Genomic DNA, 24,305 nt, shown 5'->3' on the forward strand with positions numbered 1-24,305 from the left:
TTTTGATAACGACGTCCGAGGTGGAATGGGAAACGTCAATAAAATCAATTTTTCAAGTTAAATTTGGGATTATTTCCCAATTAGAATAGGTAAATTTAAAAATGGGTTCTTAACCAGTGGCGCGCCTGGAATTTTTCTCTGGGGGGAGGGGGTTTGCTTGGGCACCGAAAGTGTTTTGTATTATTTGTGAATGACCAGTTATATTTTCCTACTTTCTTTTATATATATTTCTATATGCTCTGGGTGGGATTTTAACCCCCAAACCCCCCGCTCGGTGTGCCACTGTTCCTAACCTAATCCAAACAATAATATTTTAATTAAGCCTAACTAAATATTAAATAAAAACCTAAAAGTTTCTTTGAGATAACAGAAACGTGATTTCACCGTGATTGCACGCGCAGTGAGGAATTCCCTCACTTGAAGAGGGATGTCTCTTCTTTCAGCTATCACACAGCACACTGACCGCCTGAAATATTCTACAACTTTTTCATACCCTCTCATGAACCATGCTAAAGGCATTCCTGGGTGCTTAAGGTTATCGTATTAGTTTACACAATTTCATTGGTTATAAACAAATATGGTGAGGGATTCCCTCATAGCGCGTGTAATGGCGGGTTAAACAATAAGGCTATAACATACTAAAAAAATCACTCAAATCTGACAACAGGTTTAGAAAATTTGAGACAACATCGAACATGTCCCGTTTTTAAGGTGTTCCGTTAATTTTACCTATGTGTGTAGAATTTGTATAAAGCTGCGATTTTAACGCACAATAATTTAAAACATAGGTATTGAAGGTATTTTTTGCGCAAGAGTTCCAATAAACGCATATTTTGAACATCTGTTTAATATTTAATAAACTCACTTTCCATCGGTTACAAAATATGCACATACTTGAATCAATAACCAGTAAACAACGGTGTGTTCAATCATTACCAAATTTGGAGATTTAAGCTTTTATTGTGGTGTGAGTCAGATCACGACCTTCGGAACTACCTTATTAAATAACAATGAACATAATTGTCTGCTAAAATCTTTAAGTAATTACTGGTTACAGAAAATGTTAGTAGTTGAACCATAAACAATAGGTCTATTCGTACGATAGCAGTAGAGGTAGTGAATGTTGATTTAAGATATTAGTTGCCAAATATATTAACAAACTACATTATACGTATATACCATACATACGTATATACCATAAATCATTACCATTTTTGGAAGTTTCAGCGGTCAATTCGGCCATGATTCAAAAGTATACAATACATAGGGTGAATCAATACCAACGGGAGTGGTTAAAGCTGCAAGTTTTGCCACTTCTGTAGTTTATACAGGTTGATTATTTAAAGTTCTAATTTGACGTGTTAAAGAAACTTGACAAAAATAATATCAGAAAATTTAGAATGTGGGGTTTTTGGATATGCCAAATTATTATTCTAAAATATTTAGAGGCACCTACGACTTCCGATTATACCGAAAGTATATTTCGAGAAATATTAGACCGAACAGGGTTGCACAGCCTGAATTATGATTATAATGACAGATTTGATATAGTAATAGACAAGGTAAATTTTAATATTATGAGAACAGATTCTATGTCGACAGCTAAGAAGATTAAATAATTGTTTAGATTAGTAGCGTTTTTTAATGTATTTATTCTCTTGTTTTCCATTTTTTTAACAGTGTAGTAGTTTTTTGTGTATTATATATACAATTTATATTTTCTTTATTGTTTTATTGTAACAATAGTTTGAATTCTTGTTTTCCATAAATTTAAGTGCTCGAATTGCTTAAAAGCTTTATTAATAATTTCTATAGCAGTTCTAGGATTGCCGTTTCAATTATATTAAAACGAAAAGAACACATTTTTTTATACGTCTAGAACTTTCTTCCGGAAGTATTCTTTTGACATACATATACAACCTATATGTATAACCTATACAAAATGCACCAGAACCTTGCTGGAAGATGCGATATACTATATATACATAGTCAAATACGGATTATCTCCTTATAGGTCTGGATCCCGCGTATGAAAAAAAAGTTGATTAATAGCAAGCTGAAAATTTGTTAATAGCTTAAGGGTGTCTAGTCGGACAAACCTTGATATATAGGAACACTGGAACAGGGGAAGTTTTAATTGTGGAGCAGATTAAAAATTTGGAACGGTCAGACCACGAAAACGTCACATGTATTTTGTCCGACAGAACTTCCAATTGACTTGTTACCCTTTCATTAAACTCTCATGCAAAAATCGGGCTTCTATTTATCACCAAGTGGGAATTATAATGAGTGAAACACTTAAAATATGTCAAATGACAGGAATTATGACAGGTGATAAATAGCAGTCTGATTTTTTGCATGAGAGTTTAATGAAAGGGTAACAAATCAATTGGAAGTTCTGTCGGACAAATGTTATGCTCTACTTTATCCCTTTTATTAGATTGATTAGCAAATTCTTAATATAATTAATTACTCAATTATTTTAATTTCTGCCTATGTAAAAACAAAACCAAATTCAAATTAAATTTTCTAATAAACTTTATTCTCAGGGCTAATTTTGTATTCGATGCAATATCTTTGATTTGTGACTTCTAGTATCTCTAGTTGCTTACTCCTTCCAGGATAAAACAGGGAAATTAAACACATTCAATATCATGTAAATATAATCTATTATTTATTTATCCAATATGCTATATACTAAAATCTAAATTTGTTGCAACAATTTCTTACTTAATAAATTAAGCTTTAATTCTGATATCTCCTTGTTTTAGCAAAAAAAATTACTTAAATAAATTATTGTTTATTCATACTAAATTTTATAAAATTTAATTTTCTCCTTTTGATTTGATTACTTAAAGTTGGAATGACTAACTGTGTTATAGAACTGTTCAATACAAAAAAAAATGAGCATATATGGTGTGGATATAAACAAGCTCTCTCCGTTTCGACAAATGATTTGACTAACCTTTTTGTTTCTTCACATCTTCTTCTCCCTAATTGCTTCGTCCTTGATTCTCCCACACGTATTCTTTGGATGTTGCGAAAAGGTCACTCTCGTCCAAACTGTTTCAAAAATAAACAAAACCAGGACTCGCTCGAATTCTCCTCAGTTTCTTCTTGCTCGATAACTTGTGCAAATAGATACTAATCAGCTACTCGTTCTAGACAGAACAAAGGAATCTTCCTCGTACACAGGAAAATTTTACTTCTCAACCGTTCAACAATTTCGTTTCAACTTGATTCTGCTCGCAAAGGCCGATTTCACCACTTTACACTGACTTCTCACTTTTCAAAAACGGAACTGTTCTCGTCCGATATTCATCACAGAGTGGCTAACTTTTCTCTCTGAAATTCCGACTCCACATTCTCATCCCTTCCATCAATCTTTTTCCACAAATCAAAAACAACCTCTCTACCCAAAACATTCATACTTTTACTCATAAGCAACTTAATTTGTGCCCAACTTTCCATTTTTTTTTAAATTCTAAGAGACATCAAATTACTATCATTTTTTCAAAAAACTAAACAAAAGCCTTACATTCTAAACTCAATAAAATTTGTTTATCGTTTAAACCTTCTACGAATTATTTAAAAAATCCTATTGATGCACTTTCCAATATTTTCGAACCATTGTCTGTAAATCCTTTCAAAAAACCCATTAACGAAAACCACATTAACGATTTCACCTTCCCCGAAAAAGCACTGTTTATTAACTAAATTATACTCTATACAATTTTTGGTCATATACAGGGTGAAGAAAATCTACGATCTCGTGGTCCATGATATAAATTTATTTTCTGAATGTTTCCAAAAAAACCATTCTACAACAATACATGTGACGTTTTCGTGGTCTGACCGTTCCAAATTTTTAACCTGTTCCACAATTAAAACTTCTCCTGTTCCAGTGTTCCCATATATTAAAGTTTGTCCGACTAGAAACCCTTAAGCTATTAACAAATTTTCAGCTTGCTATTAATCAACTTTTTTTTCATACGCGGGATCCAGCCCTATTATGTTTTTGTTCGATATTAATTTTTTATATATTAATTTTAATCCTTTCTACATTAGTGTAGACTAGTAAAAAATTATAATTAAGATATTAATGCCCGGTTGCACCAACAGATCTTAAGCTTAAGTGGAGAATATCATAAGAATTAATATAATATAATTATAATATATTACAATAAGAATACCATATTATACTAATATGTATAATTGATAATAAGGTAAGAATCTAAAATTATGGTGCAACGTAAGTGATACTCAAGGAGGCCCTATCTATACGTAGAGCTTAGCTAAGCTGGAGCTTAAGATCTGTTGGTGCAACCAGGCATAAGATGCCCAAATAAAGATTGTATTTTTAGTCTACACTCTACACTCTACACTGATGTGAAAACAATTATAGCATAATTACCTACCTACTTAAAATAATCGGAAGCCAAAAGTAAGAATGACCACTTTGATTGATCATTCGTATATAATTTTTGGTTATTTTTAGGTTTAACGCAAGAAAGGTTTTATTGTTGTTATTATTCATACTTTATACCAAAAATACGGCTATATTAGTACTGTTGTTTAAAGAAATTAAGCAATGTTATTAGATTTAAAAAAATTTTAAACCCACCAGGAACATCCAGTGGTTTTTCCAGATTTACTTTTGATCCAAAACTATATTTCGGTGCGTCGGCGATAATTGAATCTGATATTTTGTAGACGTTGGGAGCTAAATTGGATAAATATTTTACAAAAAGAATACATAGTTAAAAATAAATTGTTAATACATATTACTAAGCATGCGTGTATGTTACTGCATGAAAATTAATACCAGTAGCTTTAAATTTTGCAAATAATGTTATGGCTTGTCTTTCACTGTCATGTCATTTTTCTCTTAATATTGGGGGTTCCTATCTGTTATGTATTTTGTTTTGACATTGAAGACAGAAACTGTTAGAAAATATATAAAATGCAATGTTTATTTTTAAGTTTGCGATTTGCCAACACTTTCTTTCTTAGTTTCAAACCTAGATAAGGCCAATTTAGCATGGATTTCCTTTCATAATATTATGTCATAGTATATTTTAACTACATCGGACTTAATGACAGTCATCTAATGAATTCTAAACTATAGAATTCAAATCTTTTTCTGATACAATATACTATAAATGTAGATATGTTCATGCTGATTAGAGGATGCGCAGGGATCCACTTCTGCTCTTCTTATGATTTTACTGACATTAAGTATGCCGCTCCGGTTTCTTATGTATCGACGCCTTAAATTTTTTCCATTTTAGATGATATTAACAGATTGTAATTGTCGTCTCCCATAATAGAGACCTTTTACTGCTTAATAATGTTTAATAGTTCTCTTTGGGTATTAAACTGTTGAAAATGTGTCTTTCTATGATGTAGTAGTTATAGCACATAGGCAACGGAAAGAAATTTATTTTCAATTTGTGTTATCCAATATTTAATATAAGCGGTTTCTGTTGTATTTTTGGTATCAACTAGGTTGTTGCAGACATGTAACGGAACTTAATTCTATAGAAAATCCTGTAGATTGAGTTTTTCGACGCGACTTTTAGTATTAAATTTTATAATAGGGTTAATATAGCTCTATGATTATATTTTTAATAAATTTTCACCCACCAGGCACAATATCTGGTTTTTCTACGTTGACCTTGGTTCCAAAAGTGTATTTTGGAGCATCGGCTGTTAGAGTCTCGGCAATTTTGTAGACATTGGGGGCTAAATTGAATAAAAAAGTGAAAACAAAAAAAAAACTAAAAATGATATCATTAAAATATAAAGTTGTACATGCTTATCTTTTGTCCTATTGGTATAGAAAGTCCTGTAGATTGAGTTTTTCGACGAGACTTTTAGTATTAATTTTTATAATAGGGTTAATATAGCTTTATGATTAAATTTTTAATAAATTTTCACCCACCAGGCACAATATCTGGTTTTTCTACGTTGACCTTGGTTCCAAACGTGTATTTTGGAGCATCGGCTGTTAGAGTCTCGGCTATTTTGTAGACATTGGGAGCTAAATAGAATAATAAAAGTAAAAAAAAAAACTAAAAAACAATATCCTTAAAATATAAAGTTGTACATTTTTATCTTTTGTCCTATTAGATAAATTTTGGCCTTTAATGTAATTTGTCTTTTAGTACTGATGTGTGTTTTTGACGTTACACTTCCTTTACAACTAACAGAATGCTTCATCTATGTACATGTATATATGTTGATATGTTGAATAGGATTGGAGACATGCTTGTTTCTTGCAATATTCTGTATATTTTTAATAGCGTTTATTAGAGTAACATTTATTTTTTCTTTTTTTTTATTTTCACTAATACTTCGTATAGTTTCTCAACAGATACAGTATCGTATACTTTTAATAAATACTGCAGCAGATGCATACTCGTGATCTCAGTGTTCTCTTCTCAATTACTTGAGATATGTAGACAATACTGTCTACAGTTGATCGACCTGTTGTAAAGCCGTTTTCTGCCGTATATCTTCTAAGAGGGCTGGTAACAATTATGCCCCGATAGTTATTACAACATGTCTTACTTCCTTCATTGAGTTTTGTTATAGGCCGTATTTCCAAAAAAAAAAGGAAGAACAACTACTGAAAAGTAGTCCCTCTCCCTCAGTGAAGAGGCTCAGGCCTAAACGGGGTATAAATAACGTGTTTATTCGTTGACAGATGTTCAACAAAGGCATATATATATAACGTTCCAACAAGTGATTATATTCGGTGAGGATACGGCTTAGGTATCTGTCGAAGTAATGCATCAACCCAAAGATTCTTGATATTTACAATACAATATCACATGTCAATAAAAGAAAAGTAAAGCAGAGCTGGTTTTAATATTACTTAAACCACGTCCTTATTTTTAATTTTGAAAAAATTGCGATACAAACTGTAGTTAAAATTACACACATATCAGCAAAGTATAAAATTTATTCTTGGCTATATTATGAAACTTTTTAGACTTTTTACATTTTAATGATTGCCTAAATGGATGTTCTAATTGAAAAATATAATCTCAAAAAGGCTGTAATACACATGTAATACACTTTGCAAATGCAAATAATCATATACGAAGGAATATTGATTGCAAAAATATGTAGTTATAAAATTCTGTTTTTCCGTTTTTTTCTTGGAGTACAAAATTATAATGCCTTTGCTATGAGATATGCTGTATGAATATCTACTCCAAAAATACTAATTGTTTTATATAATCTGTATCTATTACCCTATCCAAGAAATTAGTTTGGATTTTTTATATTCTTAACAAAAATAAAATATTTTTTCTACAACCGTGTTAAAAATGCAATTTTTAGCACTCCATACGAGCGTTAAAAATGCTACTTTAAGGCACTAGAGCTTTAAAATTTTTATGGCACTGCAGTTCGTATTGACCGTATAGGTAATTTTGATGTAATGTCAAAAAAAATATAAAAATGGAATGTCAGTCAAGTTCAAGTAAAAGTTTTTGTAGATATTGTCCTGTAATTACGTTTGTAGAAAAAATATTGTATGATATGCGTGTTAAAAAGTACATTTTTAAGGCACTCATGTGAATTGCAGAACTCGCTATCGCTCATTCAGAAAACTTTCACATGCGTGCCTTAAACGTGTAGTTTTAACACTTATATCATAAATAACCATTTATAAATTCCAATTTAAATAAAATAAAATCTTAATAATAAATCGTAATAAATGTATTGAAAGGATATATAATTTTACCTGGAGTGTCTAGTGGTTTATCTACGTTAGTCTTTAGCCCAAATGTATATTTTGGAGCACTGTCGTGTATCACTTTTTCAGCCTTATCTGGATTATAGTCTCCGGGAGCCGGAAAATTTTCAGGCTTTTGGTCTTTTGGCCTGCTGTGTAAGCTTAATGCTGGGGGTGTGTCTTTACCTGCAAAAGAAATAACATTTTTCATACCGTGTATATAATATAAAGTAATACAGTGTAATAAATTATATAAAGAAAAGAGAAGAACAGAGCTTCATGTTTTACTGTGATTGTACTGTACAGTTTAAAATCATATTTATTCGAACAAAAAACTTAACAACTAGAAATAATATATTTGCAGGCTTTTTGGTAAAATCGCTATATCTGGAAATGCTACACCAATTTAAAAATTGATGAAAAAATTTAAATTTGTGAGTGCCCTTTCGGTTACTTCAATATAAAAATTGTTGAATCCACATGATATTTTATAGATGCAGTTCTTTAATCTCTCCTCTTACGCCAGTCAATGAGAGGAAAACAGGGAACAAATTTTGGGAATAGCCTCTACTTATCTCCTAATTCAAAGTCCACCCTATGCCGAAGTGAGCTTTAATCTTGCGGGTGGTTCCCACACCTTCTCGTGGACGGAAAACTTTTTGGTCAAAATAACCACGGAATTGGCTAGAGAACCTAATTCTAAGCAAAAACTGTTCTATAATTTTTTTTTTGAATACTTAATACTTTTTGAGTTATTCGTAGTTGAAAATTTGCCATTTTCATTGAAAAATATCACCTTTTCGGACGGTTTTTTGCGAATACCTTAAAAATTATGCGTCTAACGAAAAACTATACAAAACATTTTTATAGCATATTAAAAATCAAACAGTTTCGTTCCTTTATAAATCTTCTAGTTATAATACAAAAAAGATATGGTAGGTGAAAAGAAATTTTTTTGGTGCATGCTCAAATTGGTGTGTTCAATTTAAAATAACAAAGAAATGGTAGATTTTATGGGTGTAATGCAACAAATACCTTTTGTGGTGGTTTGAAAAGACCTTTAAAATGAGCACATTTAAATGTTGATTACATTCAAACTAAGCGAGAGATGGTAAAAAAAACTTGATGGCTAATGTATTTCAAGGAAAAATGAGAAGTACATATATTTAACCCTTCATCCACCAGAAATTAAATGCATCGTTTTCCTTCTACAATACCTTTTTTATAGTGTTATGTCTATGTTCAAAAAGTTGGACGGGTTTAAAATAAATAGTTTTTGAAAAAAATAAGATTAAATTTTAGAGCGCATTTTTAGATTTTCTTAAAAATATTTCTTTTTCTCCACGTAACTCGAAAATGATAAAGAGAAACAATAATGAAAGACAAAACAAAATTATTATCTGAAAAAATCTATATTTTTGCACTGTATCTTTAATTCGTATCTCTTATCATTTTCAAGTTACATGGAGAAAAAGAAGTTTTTTAAAAAAATTTATAAATGTGCTCTATAAGATCTTATTTTTTTAAATATTCATTTTAAACCCGTCCAACTTTTTGAACCTAGAAATACCACTATATTAAAAGGTATTAGACAAAAACGATGCATTTAAATTCTGGTGGATGAGGGGTTTAATATAGTTCTCATTTTCCTTAAAATACATTAGTCATCATTCTTTTGCACCATATCTCGCTTAGTTTAAATGTAAGCGACATTTAACAGTGCTCATTTTAAAGATCTTTTCAACCACCACATAAGGTAGTTGTAGCATTATACCCCTAAAATCGACCATTTCTGTGTTATTTTAAGTTGAACACACTGATTTGAGCACGCACCAAAAAAAATTTTTTTCACCTACCATATCACTCTTTGTATTATAACTAGAAGATTTATAAAGAAAGAATCTATTTGATTTTTCATAAGCTATAAAATTGTTTTATACAGTTTTTTCGTTAGATGCATAATTTTTAAGGTATTCGCAAAAAATCGTCCGGAAAGGTAACATTTTTCAATGAAAATGGCAAATTTTCTACCACGAATAACACAAAAAGTATTAAGTTTTCAAAAAAAATATAGGACTGTTTCTGCGTAGAATTAGGATCTCTAGCCACTTCCGTGGTTTTTTTTACCAAAAAATTTTCCGCTCCGAGAAGGGGTGGGCACCACCCTCAAGATATAAGCGCACATCGGCATAGGGTAGACTTTGAATTAGGAGTTAAGTAGAGGATTTTCCCAAAATTTCATTAAAATCTATGCAGTAGGATGGAATTCGGAGCCAAATACCCTCACTGACTGCACTATGTGTGTTGTTTAGTTTGGTTTTGGAGAGTATGGTGTATTTATGAAATTGTCAAAAAATCTAAAATACATAAATACTATCTAGTATTATACCAAAATATTCAAATATATTACACTAAGCAAGGCCATCGCTATGGCATTGCTTATTTATTTCTAAATTCAGATGATAATATTATGTAAACATACCTATTTATACAAGAATAAAACACCGCTAAACGCCTTAAAAATGAGTGGCGCATACAATATCCCATCTACAAAAGCTCTGATATGAATATTACGTGGCGCGAAAATGTATTTTCATTTTGATGCAAAACAAAATTCTAGTTATAAGTATTTTAAAAGATTTTTTCATAATAATTGCTAAATTTGAAGTAAACGCGCCACAAAAGAGTAACTTTGGTACAGTTTGAACTTTGACAATCTTTTGTGGCGCGTTTATTCAAATTTAGCAAATATTATGGAAAAATCTTTTAAAATAAAACTAAAATTTTGTTTTGCATCAAAATGAAAATACATTTTCGCTCCACGTAATATTCATATCAGATCTTTTGTAGCTGGAATATTGTATGCGCCACTCATTTTTACGGCGTTTATCGGTTTTTTAATCTAGTATCAGGAGTTTTTAAAAGATATTTATAAACTAAATGTTTGAAGTTGAATGCAATGTTCCTCTATTACACGTTAAGGTGATACAGTAGCGATCAACAAGTAGCAAAAACGCGTTCTAAGATTGCGGCTGTAATTTTGAAAATTCCACACCTGTAATTTTGAACCAATCAAAATACGTTATTTTGACAGATCACCATGGCAACGGAGGTATTTTATCGGAAATTTTTTGCTCGTGGGGTACCCAACAGCGAATTATAGTGAAAATTTTTTGACGTTTACAATAACAGAACATTTTTGACAGACTGGTTTTTATTTGTTTACATAATTTAGTTTTGATTCATTTTAGTTACAAAGCTAAGATGTTTTCTATATTCTTCGGACACCTCCTCTCTTCTTAATGGCGAAAATGCAGGACTTTGAATGTTTTCAATTAAGTTTCTAAGTCTAATAAAATATATATAATATTTAGACACTAATTTATTTACCTTTTTCCCATTCAGTACTTTCAATTTTGCGTAGTTTAGACAAATACGCCAAAAAATAATTTTCTATCACTTGTAGTTACTCAAAACTTATGTAAAATTGAAGAATATACTATTTTCTATCTTGAAATGGTATTCCCATGCAACTACAATGAGTAGAAATTACGAATTTGAAAGCCTAAATAATTGCTGACAAAGCTATGGCGCGCTATTAATCTGTTCATGCAGCTTTGGATTTTCAAATGCAAATTTGGTGTGGAATTTTCTTACCGAATACCACGCGAAGTCAAATTAATATCCGGAAATTTTTTTTTGATCATGAATATTTTTAGAAAATTTCCCTCGTCTGCGACTCGGGAAATTTTCAAAATATTCATGATCTCAAAAAAATTTCCGGAAATAATTTGACCTCTAGTGGTATTACTAGTGAATATTTTTTCGAGATATTTGGCACACTTATTCGTAATATAATAAAGAATGGCGGTACAGAGCCCAATTTGAGAAATATATTATTATGTGGAAATTACTCTGTAATTAAATACAATATTAAAAAACGAGCCTATATCGCCATTAAGAAGAACAAAAAAATACACTTTATTCAAATAAATTTTTTATCCGATGCCTAGATTTTGTGTCAGTTTGGAACTACTAATGAAATAAAAAATTTTAATAGTTCCAAAATGACACAAAATCTAGGCATCGGATAAAAAATTTTATTTGAAGAAAGTGTATTTTTTTGTTCTTCTTAATGGCGGTACAGGCTCGTTTTTTTAATATTGTATTTAATTACAGAGTAATTTCCACATATTAATATATTTTTCGAATTGGGCTCTGTACCGCCATTCTTTATTATATTACGAATACGTGTGCCAAATATCGCTCTTACTGTTTCCTCTTAAGCTTTATAAATGGTAACCTTTATTGCATTATTTCCCAAATGATCTAGTGTCCATCGAATGTACACTAGATTTTTTTCTATTCGAAATAGATTGAAAAAAAAATATTATGATAGCCGGTAAATGAAGTCGGATTGCCCGTTGCCAGATCAAATTTAGCGTCGTAACCACTACAATCACATTCAGCGGTGCTCAAAGAGTCGATCGCGATCGACCGGTCGATCACCAAAGTTTTTGAAGTTGATCGCGATTCATGGGAAAAATACAAATGGAAAGGACGAGGATTGCGCAGACTCACGGCATGCGCAACTTTACAACTTTTTATCAAATAGAAATGAGCAATCAAGCTTTTTATTTTCTAAACTGTTTTTTTTACTAGCAGTCGATCGCTGCACGCTTGCAGTTTATGTGGTAGATCCCAAGCAGTTTAAGTCTGAGCACCACTGGACATAAACCATTTCGGGAATAATCGTTAATTGGATTATACCTTTGTAGCTTAATAACTTCTAAACGGCTTAACCGATTTTGATCAGTAAACATGAATTTTAAACATATTGACCAGTAGTATCTGATGGATCTAAGGTCAAGTATGATAACTGAAGCTATTACAGGAATTATTGAGCTTGAGAAACCGTTTTTCCCATAGGAAATAGATTTGATCATATTTTTAAAGCCTATAACTTAAAAATTCGAATTCTCCCGCATATGAGGTATACACCATTAGATTTGTCTAGAGTCCTTCTACAAACGCTCAGTTATTAGCGAAGTTCGTAGGTTGAAATTTTGAGTAATTATCGAAAAACCAAAATTTTCAAAGTTTAGTTTTTCAGTTTTTCGGCTCTACTGAGCCGTGTGTATACCTGATCCTAACGGCTTAAACACCATTTGAAAGCTTAACTCAACACTATTGATTTGATGTATTTACGGTTCTGCTGTTTATTCTTGATCCGAAGATATGTACCCCAAAAAATATGCCATTTTGTGCCTACCAAGTCCTGTAGCTGGCTTATGGGTGGTCAAAAGTCACAAACTACACTGGTTCTGAATCGGCCCTGACCCCTTCTTCAAATACAGAAAAAAATTCAAATCGGTTTAACTTTTCAACGCACATACATACATATCCACAAAAATATTCCCTTTTTTAAATAAAAATTGAGTCATATTTCTGAGCTCGGTAACTTTTGAATGGTAAAACCGATTTTCAAAATTAAACATGCGTTGGAAAGGTAATGATCATTACTATGAGAAGCCGCAAAGGCCGGACTTAAATTATTTAAGTTTTTAGGAGTTTTGGGGACGAGAACGAAAAACAGACCCTAAATAGGAAGGGCCATAAAATCCACACCCTTGGACCAAAATGGATGGTTGACATATGAATGTGTGAGTCTTTTCCTGAACTTTAAGATGGAAGTTGGCCCAATTTTTAGTTCAGTCAGATTTAGAAAATCGAAAATTTCGTGTATATATAGTGTCGCATGTAGGGGGTTTGGGTGTGCGCCACTGGCGAGAACTGCCGTTCTCTGGTAATATGAAGCCAACCAAAAATTTTATAGTATTTTTCAATTATTGTGTTAAGTTAAAGTGTACACTAAGGATATTAAAAAAAAATGAAAAACCTCAATCAAATATAGAAGGGATGAAGGCGATACAATACTGAGAAAAGCCTGGAAAACAGAAAAAGTATGGAAGAACAAAATCATACTAAAAAAGAGAAATTCATGGATAAGTAAATGACCTACGGATAAGTAAAGGACCTAATCGTAAAGGTAAAAGGAATAAGGGATTTAGCAGCATAATACCATAAGTAGAGGCTAAGTTAATTTAAATGTTCCTAAGATACGAATATATAAACAAATATTGTCAAATAAACTAGATTAGCTAGTTAGCTTCTTTATCTAAATGTCCCCTTAACATAACCATATTAAGTTATATATTATTGCAGCTACACTTTTAGTTCCTATTAATAAATAAAATGAATATAAAACATACCTTTTGCACTCATTCCTGTTATGTTATATTGACCCGGACCTGGGCCGATGCTTTCTAATTTTCCATTTTGCCTTGATCCGAAACTAAACGCTGGAGCTCGTTCAGATCTTGATTCGGTAGTTCTTCTTCCTGGAAGCAAACACATTTATATTTGAGCACACAGGAATAAACAAAACAATTAAGCATTAAAATACTGCATTAATAAAAAAAATAACAAAATATAACATAATCATTTTTAAGTGACAGAAAGAACTCAAAGGTACAAACTACAATACAAAGCTTTCTAGATTCTTCATAACCTTACTTTTTTTCCGGTGTCGCATTGAGGTTTTGATCCTTCTTTTGCGTATTTGTTTTATCAGTTTATCAAATTTCATCTAGTAATCATTTAGCAATTTTCTGTTTCTTTTTCTCTATTTTATACCTGATCTATCCATGTCCTTGTAGATTACCTCTACATCTTCCCTATTATATAGATATTCCCATAATACAAAATTTAACTTTGAAATCTCGCTGGTCACATTATATTAATATGACCATATCAGTTTATTTGTTTTTTTTATATTCTCTATTATTGGTTTGTAGTTTTATTTGTTATTTTTCTAATCAATATTTAGTTCATTCCATTTTGTTTTCACTGCCATTGTTCTTAAACGCTGCATCTCTATTGTAATAATTATTCCTTTATATTTCCTCTGTTTTACACCTCTCACATGCTTGCCAACAACTCATATGCGTCACAACATATTATTATTATTGACACTTTGCTTACGTATTTTTCTTGAATGTTCATTTTTATAAGCTTTTGTCCGAAAATTTACTGTTATTTTTTCCTCTTTTAGCTATGAATCAGTGGCGTAGCTGACAGGCCCGCAGGGCCCGCAAGGCCGGGGGTCCCGACGTTAGGAAGGGCCCCTTAAAGCCTTCAAGCTTAATACTTCTACTTTCTTTAAATTGGGGACCAAAACATATTTTCCTAATAAGCATCAAAATAGATAATTTGGACGGAAATAATGAAGCGGGTAATTGATGTAACTCTTTGCAATGATGTAACTCAGTGCAATTTAGCGTTTCGTAGTTTCGTGGACATGTTGGTAATTTAGATGAAAGTGAATCCCAAAAAGGTAATTTTTGTCGGTGGTTCTTTTACTAGCTAAATATGATCCTGTGTTAGCTAAATTAATCGATAAAAACAATAACTAAAAAAAAACAAATTATTTGAGCCCCCAAATACAAAACAAAGTTATAAATTTCCTGGCTCAAGAAACTTAAAAATAAGTTGATTCATTTATTTAAAAAAAAATTGATTTTATTCAATCATTCTTAATTCCACTCAAGATATTTCGAAACACGATCAGCTTAATTTTATTTTCCGGTATGTAACTTGCGATGAAAATAATTTATCTTCTAAAGCAGAAGTTGTTGAAAGTTTTTGGCATTTATTCGCATGTTAGACAAAAGTGCAAAAAATATATTTTTCTACAACCACTATTCAAAGTGCACTTTTCTGCACGGTTTTATGTTAGCAAACTTGATATTTTCTCACAGTATAAGATATTTGACATTAGTGTGCAGAAAATTGACGTTTCTGTGCCGCAAAGTGACGTTTCTGTGCCGCAAAGTTCTTTTCTGCACAGTTGACTACCTCATTCTGAGTAACGTTATATTCTGTTTACATCCGTGGACTACCGCATTCTGAGTAACGTTATATTCTGTTTACATCCGTGGTTAAACTTTAGACAAATATATAACCTATAAGACAATTATTATATTTAACTATAGCATAGAAACTAAATTATGGATGTTACAACTGTTTTATTTTACAATTTTATTCTTATTAAACATTTTATAATTATCAAATAACCAATAAGGATTTAGCAACCTGTGCAAGAGACGTCGAATGAAGTAGGTTTTGTGTAAATCCGTGACTGCATAAGTATAATGTCAATAATGTGTAATAATTGTTTAAATTTAAACAAATTAAGGCAGTGCATTAATTTTTTAACTGATTTCTGTGCAATTTATTTAGATATAAGGAATTTAAATTAGTAGGTATTAATTAAATACAGTTTAAAATTTATCACATAGGTACCTATTATAATTAATCGTCGTTTGGAAATTGTGATTTTTATTTTTAGGAAAAACTGTGCTTGTAGAAAAAGTATAGTGTGAAACACGTGCAGAAAGGTAATTTCTCACTCGTTTGAATTGCGGCACTCGCTTGCGCTCGTACCGCAACTTTTCAAACTCGTGAGAAATTAGTACCTTTCTGCACTTGTTGCACAATATACTATTAAAAACACTAATATATTCTTTCCACACCTTTCCTGGACTGATACATACATAAATTAAAACATTTTGAAGTATAACTTCAAAAATATAATATGAAAACTATTTAAAAAGGCAGCTTAACTAATAATTAACCTTTGTTGTTTCTCTTTTCACAAATTTTAAAACGCAACAACCATACATAACCAAACCGTCAACCGCCCAAACCACAGCTGCGCTACAGCTGCCATATTGGATAATTTTTGACATGTCATTTGAACATCCAATCAGAACAAAGTTATAATGCGCATGCGCCGGGATCGTAGGTTTTAACATATAAAAATTCACCCTCATATCGCGCGTAAAGAAGTATAACTTCAAAAAGTTTTGTACTTAATGTTTTCAATGTAAATTTAGATATAATATTGCAACAACTAACTAATAGGTTTGTCTGATTAAGATACATGTATAATAGGTTTTCATGTCTATTCCCAAAAAATCTATTAACACTAACTAATGAAGACTTATCAAAGAAAGGCCAAATATTGTTATTTACACTTATTTTAGTAATTACACTGTTATTAGTTGTCGTTATGTTTATAATACGGGACCCACAAAAATTGTTGCGGGGGCCCCCGCAATCTTCAGCTACGCCACTGCTATGAATGAGTCTATTTTACCCTTATCCCTTAGTATATTTTATAGATATTCAACTGGGATTACCTTCTTTAAAATTCTGGAAAGCTGAATGGAAGAAAAAATGTACAGCTGGCCTTCGGAATCACAAATAAGACTAAATATTACTCAATAAATACAAGTCATAGTCGTATGAAAAAAAAGAAGAGGAAGAACGAATTAAAGTAATTCATGAAGTTAAATAGGAAGATGCAGTAAATCCAAAACTGTTTGAGCATTGATTGGAGGGTGTACAAGAATTACATTAGGAACTACGAACTACGAGTTACTGGAATTCTTCTTCTTTTGGTGCCTATTCGTTTCGAATATTGGCGATCATTCTGGCTATAATTATTTTATCAACTGAGGCTTTAAATTGATTATTTGTTGTGGAGAACCCTTTCCTCATGTCCTTTAACCATGATAATCTTCTCCCTATACCATTTAACCATGATAATCTTCTCCCTTTCCGAATACTTTGCCTTGAAGGATTATTTCTATTATCTTATTAGTTACTGTAATAAATAAGCAATATGCAGTGGAATGCCCAACCAAATCCACGACAACACCTGCCTGTACACCCTTCAGTTTGCAGACGATCAGATAATATGTGCAAACGTTAAAGAAGATTTGGAATATATGACTCGCAAATTGAAAGAAGAATACGAAAAATGGGGACTGTAGATGAATGTAGAAAAAACACAATATTTATGCCTAGGTGAGGATTCAACTGATATGATATTGGATAATAATCTGAAAATAACTAGCTGTGAAAAATATAAGTATTTGGGAATTAATTTCAATAAGGAAGGTACGGACGATGCAGAAATTAAGAGCAGAATAAATAAAGCAAAAACGATAATTAAATCATTGAACGGAGTTTTGTGGAGTACCGAGATAGGCAAACAAAGAAAAATGAGAATATGCAACACCATGATTAAGAGCACATTGGTATACGGGTCCGAAACATGGAGAATAAAGGAACACCAAAAAAGCAAAATAGAAGCTACTGAGATGGACGCCCTAAGAAGAGCAAGTAGAACATCGAGATTGGACCGGGTTAGAAATGAGGAAGTAAAGCGAAGAATGAATTTACAGGAAACCGTCGTAGAATGCATTGAGAAGAAACAATTAACGTGGTACGGACATGTTCAGAGAATGAGGGAGGAGGGACTGCCGAAGAAAATTATGAAATGGATACCTACAGACAACAGGAAAAGAGGAAGGCCAAGAACGACGTGGATACAAGGAGTAAGACGATCAATGAGTGTACGAGGATTAGAAGATGAAAACTGCAATGATAGAAGATATTGGCAGCAAGGCATCGGATAACGTCGGAGGACGTTTTGTACCCGAATTTATATATATAATAAATAAGCAATATATGGGTCATTTACAATAAGCTAACGGCACAATATGCATAGCTGATATAAAAACATACATTAAACATACAGAGTGAAGGAGAGAAATGCAGTGGAATTCATTAGACCAAATATAGTATTTAGAGTTTGAAGATGATTTGAAACAAACTCAAACAGGCAACACATTCGAAACAAAACTTAAAGATATAATAAAAAACTGGACTAACAGTAAAGCACAAAAAAACAAAAACAATATGCACTTAGGTCAAAAACATCCTGGTTTTCCAAAAAAATAAATAAGAGATCAAAACATCTTTCTAACCAAAAAGACCCAACATAAAATCAGTTTAACTATATGAAGCGGAAATGCCATAAAAAACTGTTTGTCGGATTGTAATCCTTTATAGAAAAATACACTTCATTTACAGAATTTTCATCTGTAGCATACAAAAATAAGAAAAGGTAGTCGAACATACATATTGAAAAGAAGAATAGTAAAGGATCATGGCACATGGAATTGAGTAGAAAAGATAGCAAGAAACAGAAGACAATGCAAACCTCTGGTAATCAGATTCAGGATAACATATTGCTATAATAACTTCTGCAATTGAAACACTGTAAGATGTCATTTGTCTCACTGTAAGCTATAATATATGATAAGATGATAATCAGGCTGGTGAGAATAATAATTATATAAAACAGATTTGTAAACTAGACGGCAAGATTGTAGAACAAGTAATGAAATTCAATTACCTAGGAGTAGAGATCACTAGTGACAGGAATATAAGAACAGAGACCACAACACAAGCAACAAAAGCGGCAAGAGTAAGTGGTTGCCTCCGAGAAACCATATGAAGAAACAAATATCTGACCACGGAAAGCAAAATAAAAGTATACAAGACAACAGTAAGACCTATCCTAACATATGCAGCGGAGACAAGGACCGATACAAGAAAGACGAAACAACAAATCAACAATATTGAAACGAAAGCATTAAGATCAATAGCGGGCATCATTAAGAGACAGAAAAAGCAACAGAAGTATACGACAACGATGCAAAATTCAAAGTATTAACAGGTGGAAAAAAACAAGAAAGAAAAACTGGAACGAACATGTAAACCGAATTGAACCAGATAGATTAGCGAACATCTGTAAAAACAACAAGCCCTATAGCAGAAGACCCGTTGGAAGGCCGCCGAAAAGGTGGAAAGACAATGTACAGTCAACAACAACTGAAACAGAATAAGAGGCAGACAAACAGGAGTAATCCTAGTCGCGCGAAGAAGAAGAAGAAGAAGATGTGTAAATAATATTAAGAAACCTGTTGGAAAAAATAAATATCAACAACACTGGATAGAGATAAGAAGATGCATATGCCCAAAAGATAAGCCATATTTTGTATAATTATTACATCTAACTTTTTGGTATACAAAAACAATAATACAGTTAAGACAGACATATGATTTCACGTCTATTTATATGTATCAATACATAAATATATTATAAATGTTTATATAACGGATAACCTTAGGCACAAGGTTATATACTGACATTACACCTTAATTAATTTAATTACAAAAACTGAATATTATTACCAATCGCTTTTATTACTTTTTATTTTATATTTATTTATATAAGCGATCTACTATATGGGCTAATACGTTGCTAATATACACATTATTTATTGTAAGTTTGTAGCTTTTTCATCCTGTCTTTGTATTCACTCATAATTTCAATTTTCAGAAAAAGCAACATATCTTGTTTGCTCACGTAATAGACGGAGAGCTAGAGGCGAGAAATCATCGTCATAAGTAATATGGAGTTTGGCATGTGAAATGTGTCTATTGTATATTGATAACTATGACCCCTTTCAGGCTGACACCTCAGTGGATACAGGAAGTAGCAATAAGGGATGAAAGGGGAAAGTTGGTGCAGTCATTAAATGTTTTCACCTTCTATTTTGTTAAACCTCCATCGATTTGCATGAAAATTGGTGAGTAGTTAGAGCATAACTCAAGAAACAAAACTGATATGGTGCCAACGTGCGCTTTTACCCTGGGGGTGGATGCCACCCCTTCTCGGGGGTGATAAATATTTTAATAAAAATAACCCCACTAATCGATAGAGGGACAAATTTTAAGCAAAATTTGTTACTTCTAATTATTAAAATAAATCAATACTTTTTGAGTTATTAAAGATCAAAGATTTGAATTTTTGGTGAAATAAATGCATGATGTAAAGCGGTTTTTCGTGAATAATTCAAAAACTGTAAGTTTTATCAAAATAGTTATGATTACCAAAATTGAAGATAATAAAAAATAAAAGAGATTTCTTATTCGAAAAACCTTTGAGAATTAACAAAAAGTGAGTTATAGGTGATGGAATGTATATTTTTTTCGGCTAGTACCCAAATCTAAGTATTCAAGCTCAAATAACGGGAAAACGGTGCATTTTATAAAATATATTTACTGAACACTTGTCAAAGTACTCAAGAATACCTATCAAGTGAGCTCCAGATAAAGTTTATAACATCAAATCTAAGCAAGTGATGATGAAAATAAGAGAACCCTTTCGAGTTTTTAGGAAAAAGTGAAAATTAAAACATACGCTATTTATATATTTATTTTGAAATTTGTTAACAGAATAGTTTTTAATGGAATTTCGGGAATGAAGTTAGGATTATAATTTATTATCAAGTTCGTTTTATTACAATTTAAATATTTTAAACAAGTTAAAAATGCGAGCATTATTATAACGAAAACTTTGTTTTTTATGTATTTAAATTCCTAATATGTAAAATTGCTATTATGAAAAGTTGTTTAGAATTAAAAATTATGTTTAATGTGCAATTATATGCTACTATTTAAATATTGTGAGCTACAAAGGCACTTTTCTGAGCGAATTTCTTGAGCGAAATTCATATTTTTTACACATCGACTAAAATCGATACAATTTTATATAATCTTATGTTTATGATTGCATCTTGGATTTTAGACCGTGCAGATCTTTTTATGAAGAGTAATTTTTGTTCGTAAAATTAATAATAAAAGAGTTATAAATGAAAATGATGATTGGTAGGTATCTCTAATTTGAGAAAAAAATTAAATATTTTCTTTTTATTAGAAGAATGTAGATAATAGTTACATTATTATAATAATTATTAATTATTTAATTATAATAATAACAACTATTGCATATATTAGAACACAGTTTTTAATTCCAAACCATTTTCGTAGTAACAATAATTTACAACAGTGTGAAAAAAAGGTACTTTAATCTTGAGCGAAATTCATATTTTTTAAAATACCTCCTATAATATAAGTAAAATTTGCTATCTGATGATTGAATCGTAGGTTTTAGAAGATGCAGAACTTTTTATGAATTTTAACTTTATTTCGGTAGGTAAATTAAAAATAAAAAAGTGTCCCGTAATATATGTGTCCAACTTAAGTAGACACACTGTATATTATACAATATAATATACATAATACATAAATCATTGGGTAGACAGCACCAAAAATTTGTAACCTGCCATTTAACATTACTTACATTAAAATTAATAAGTAATATTTATTTATTTGATATTTCAATTCTTTTACAGTTTATATGAAGTAATATATTTTTGAAATAATATGAAATTTTCATTAACATTTTTACGTACAGTGTCTCCATTTTAGAATTATCTCGCTATCTAAAATTGCTAAAAAATCATAAATTGCTGTCCCGAGATGCAACTTGTCTTTGAGGTCGGTTATCTCGAAGATGGTTTGAGATACCTAAATGCCGTTTTCAGATTTGGATTCGGGAGACAAAACTACATTGACATCGGTACATAAGCTCCAGATATTGCAGGGGTGGCAACGCAGGAACGAACGACCGGACTTTGCGAATTTATAAACGAAATCAAAATTTTCGTTGAAAATACTATTTATTTTTCACTTTCGCTGTCACATTTACTAAAATCGCTATCATAATTATTTTCATCACTTTCGCTATTATGAATGTCATCATCAGCTTGCTCATCATCCATCTCATCGTCTGTTTCATTCTCAAAAGTAATATCTCTAACAATCTCTGGCATTTGAGGCCCTTCAAACCATTTGAATTTATATGTGTTATCTTCAGCAAGTTCCCAACCATTTTGTTCAATAACCAGATCTGTTGGATTTTTTTTACAGGCGTTCAACCAAATACTTGTAATGTATCGTGCTCGTAAAAGATGTTGATATAGCTCAGATTGAGATGGTGGTAAAGTTGATGCATCAAAATTTTTCAGATATTTTAAAAAAAATGGTTCATTTACGTCTTTTAGCTTATATCGACGATTAAATATTGTAAGCCGTATGTCATTGACTTTTCTTTGGAGAATTCTTTTTGTAATCCCTGTACCGTATATGTGAAAAATATATGTTTCTAGAATTTCAAAAATCGTCTCTTCGTCAAAATCGATATCTCCAAGCGCATAAAATGCTTCCTTATATTGCTCAAATGATTTCATAATATTGAATGGTTTTTTTTTCCTTTCTATGAAAACATGGATTATAGTCACAGCCAGTTAGAGCGTGGAAACCGGCTAAAGCTTTGCATTTTGAATCTCCAAAATGTTCGTAAATTTTACAGATATCAATATTATGTTTTTTTCCTGCGGTTCCAGACTGTATCCAAATGTGTAAATTACTGTTCAAGTGATGCATATTACTTAACACAATAACCAGAATGTCTGTATCTGAGCACTTTATAATTACATTGGCATCTTTCTGTAGTTGACATACGTGGTATATTATTTTAGTGTCTGCGTCCTCATGAGCTGGACAACTAAAATATGGAGCTTCGCCTTTCTGCCCTTCTCCATTTTTACTAACGAAAAACTTGTGACACTCAACAAAATTAACATATATTATTTTACCTTGCAGAAAAGGTGCTATTTCGTTATCAGCCCAATAAGTCAAAAAAAATCGAACCAAAGCCTCTTTGAATTTGTTATTTCTTAACTCTTTAATAAAATCGACTCGTCTCTTTTGATTGGGTCCTGATATACAGAAAACGCGATCGGCTTCTTTGTTACCTCTTGTAGATCTTTCATAGTCTTTAATTGACGGTAGGAAATATTGATCAAATATCATCAATCCGTCAATTTAAGAGCACATGCGTGAAGTTACGAATGATAAAAAGAACATATTGTTATTAATTAAATGTATGTTACTAAAATATTATTTTTATATTATTTCGATATTTAATTGAATTTTTTCTTTCGATATAAACTTAGTGGCGGTTCTAGCCAGGGGCAGGGGGCAGCTGCCCCCCCCCCCTTCAGTTTTTACAGTACTTTTGTACTATAATTTTCGTTAAAAAGGCACGTTATCTTGTTTATTCACCGGTTGTGTTCCCTTGCCCCCCCCCACTTTTTTTGGTTTAGAACCGCCCCTGTATAAACTGAATATGTACAGAAACTGAGGGTGTCCAATAATGGGCACATTTGACATAATATTCAAATATATTTTTGGTATATTTTATATAAATGTCTTAAAACAATTTTAAAAACTTATATAAATAATATAATAATTAAGCTCCAAATTTTTGGAGCCTAAACTTTGAAAAATGTTTGTAGCATAATGTTTAATGGTATCAACTTTTCCGGGAGCTCATTTGATACATTATATTTCCAAGTACTTTGACAAGTGTCAGTAAATATATTTTATAAAATGCACCGTTTTCCCGTTATTTGAGCTTGAATACATAGATTTGGGTGCTAGCCGAAAAAAATATACATTCCATCACCTATAACTCACTTTTTATTAATTCTCAAAGGTTTTTCGAATAACAAATCTCTTTTATTTTTTATTATCTTCAATTTTGGTAATCATAACTATTTTGATAAAACTTACAGTTTTTGAATTATTTACGAAAAACCGCTTTACATCATGCATTTATTTCACGAAAAATTCAAATATTTGATCTTTAATAACTCAAAAAGTATTGATT

The 24,305-nt window shown here is 31.3% G+C and overlaps 1 protein-coding gene across 8 annotated transcripts in view; it reads right to left on the reverse strand.

Annotated features, from left to right (window-relative positions):
• The window catches only part of LOC114329731 (outer dense fiber protein 3), a 118,028-nt gene that overhangs the window by 36,960 nt on the left and 56,763 nt on the right, over positions 1 to 24,305 (reverse strand). For 3 of the 8 annotated variants that reach the window (XM_028278924.2, XM_028278921.2, XM_050642356.1), the window contains 5 exons: positions 14,020 to 14,148; positions 7,757 to 7,933; positions 5,945 to 6,043; positions 5,647 to 5,745; positions 4,625 to 4,723 (listed from right to left, as the gene is read on the reverse strand). In XM_028278924.2, the coding sequence (XP_028134725.1) occupies positions 4,625 to 4,723; positions 5,647 to 5,745; positions 5,945 to 6,043; positions 7,757 to 7,933; positions 14,020 to 14,148 (603 nt within the window). The remainder of the gene's footprint in view (positions 1 to 4,624; positions 4,724 to 5,646; positions 5,746 to 5,944; positions 6,044 to 7,756; positions 7,934 to 14,019; positions 14,149 to 24,305) is intronic. The other 5 variants (XM_028278927.2, XM_028278923.2, XM_028278926.2 and 2 more) reach the window with 3 other exon arrangements.

This window comes from Diabrotica virgifera, chromosome 1 (genome assembly GCF_917563875.1).
Source record: "Diabrotica virgifera virgifera chromosome 1, PGI_DIABVI_V3a".
Lineage (NCBI taxonomy): Eukaryota > Metazoa > Arthropoda > Insecta > Coleoptera > Chrysomelidae > Diabrotica > Diabrotica virgifera.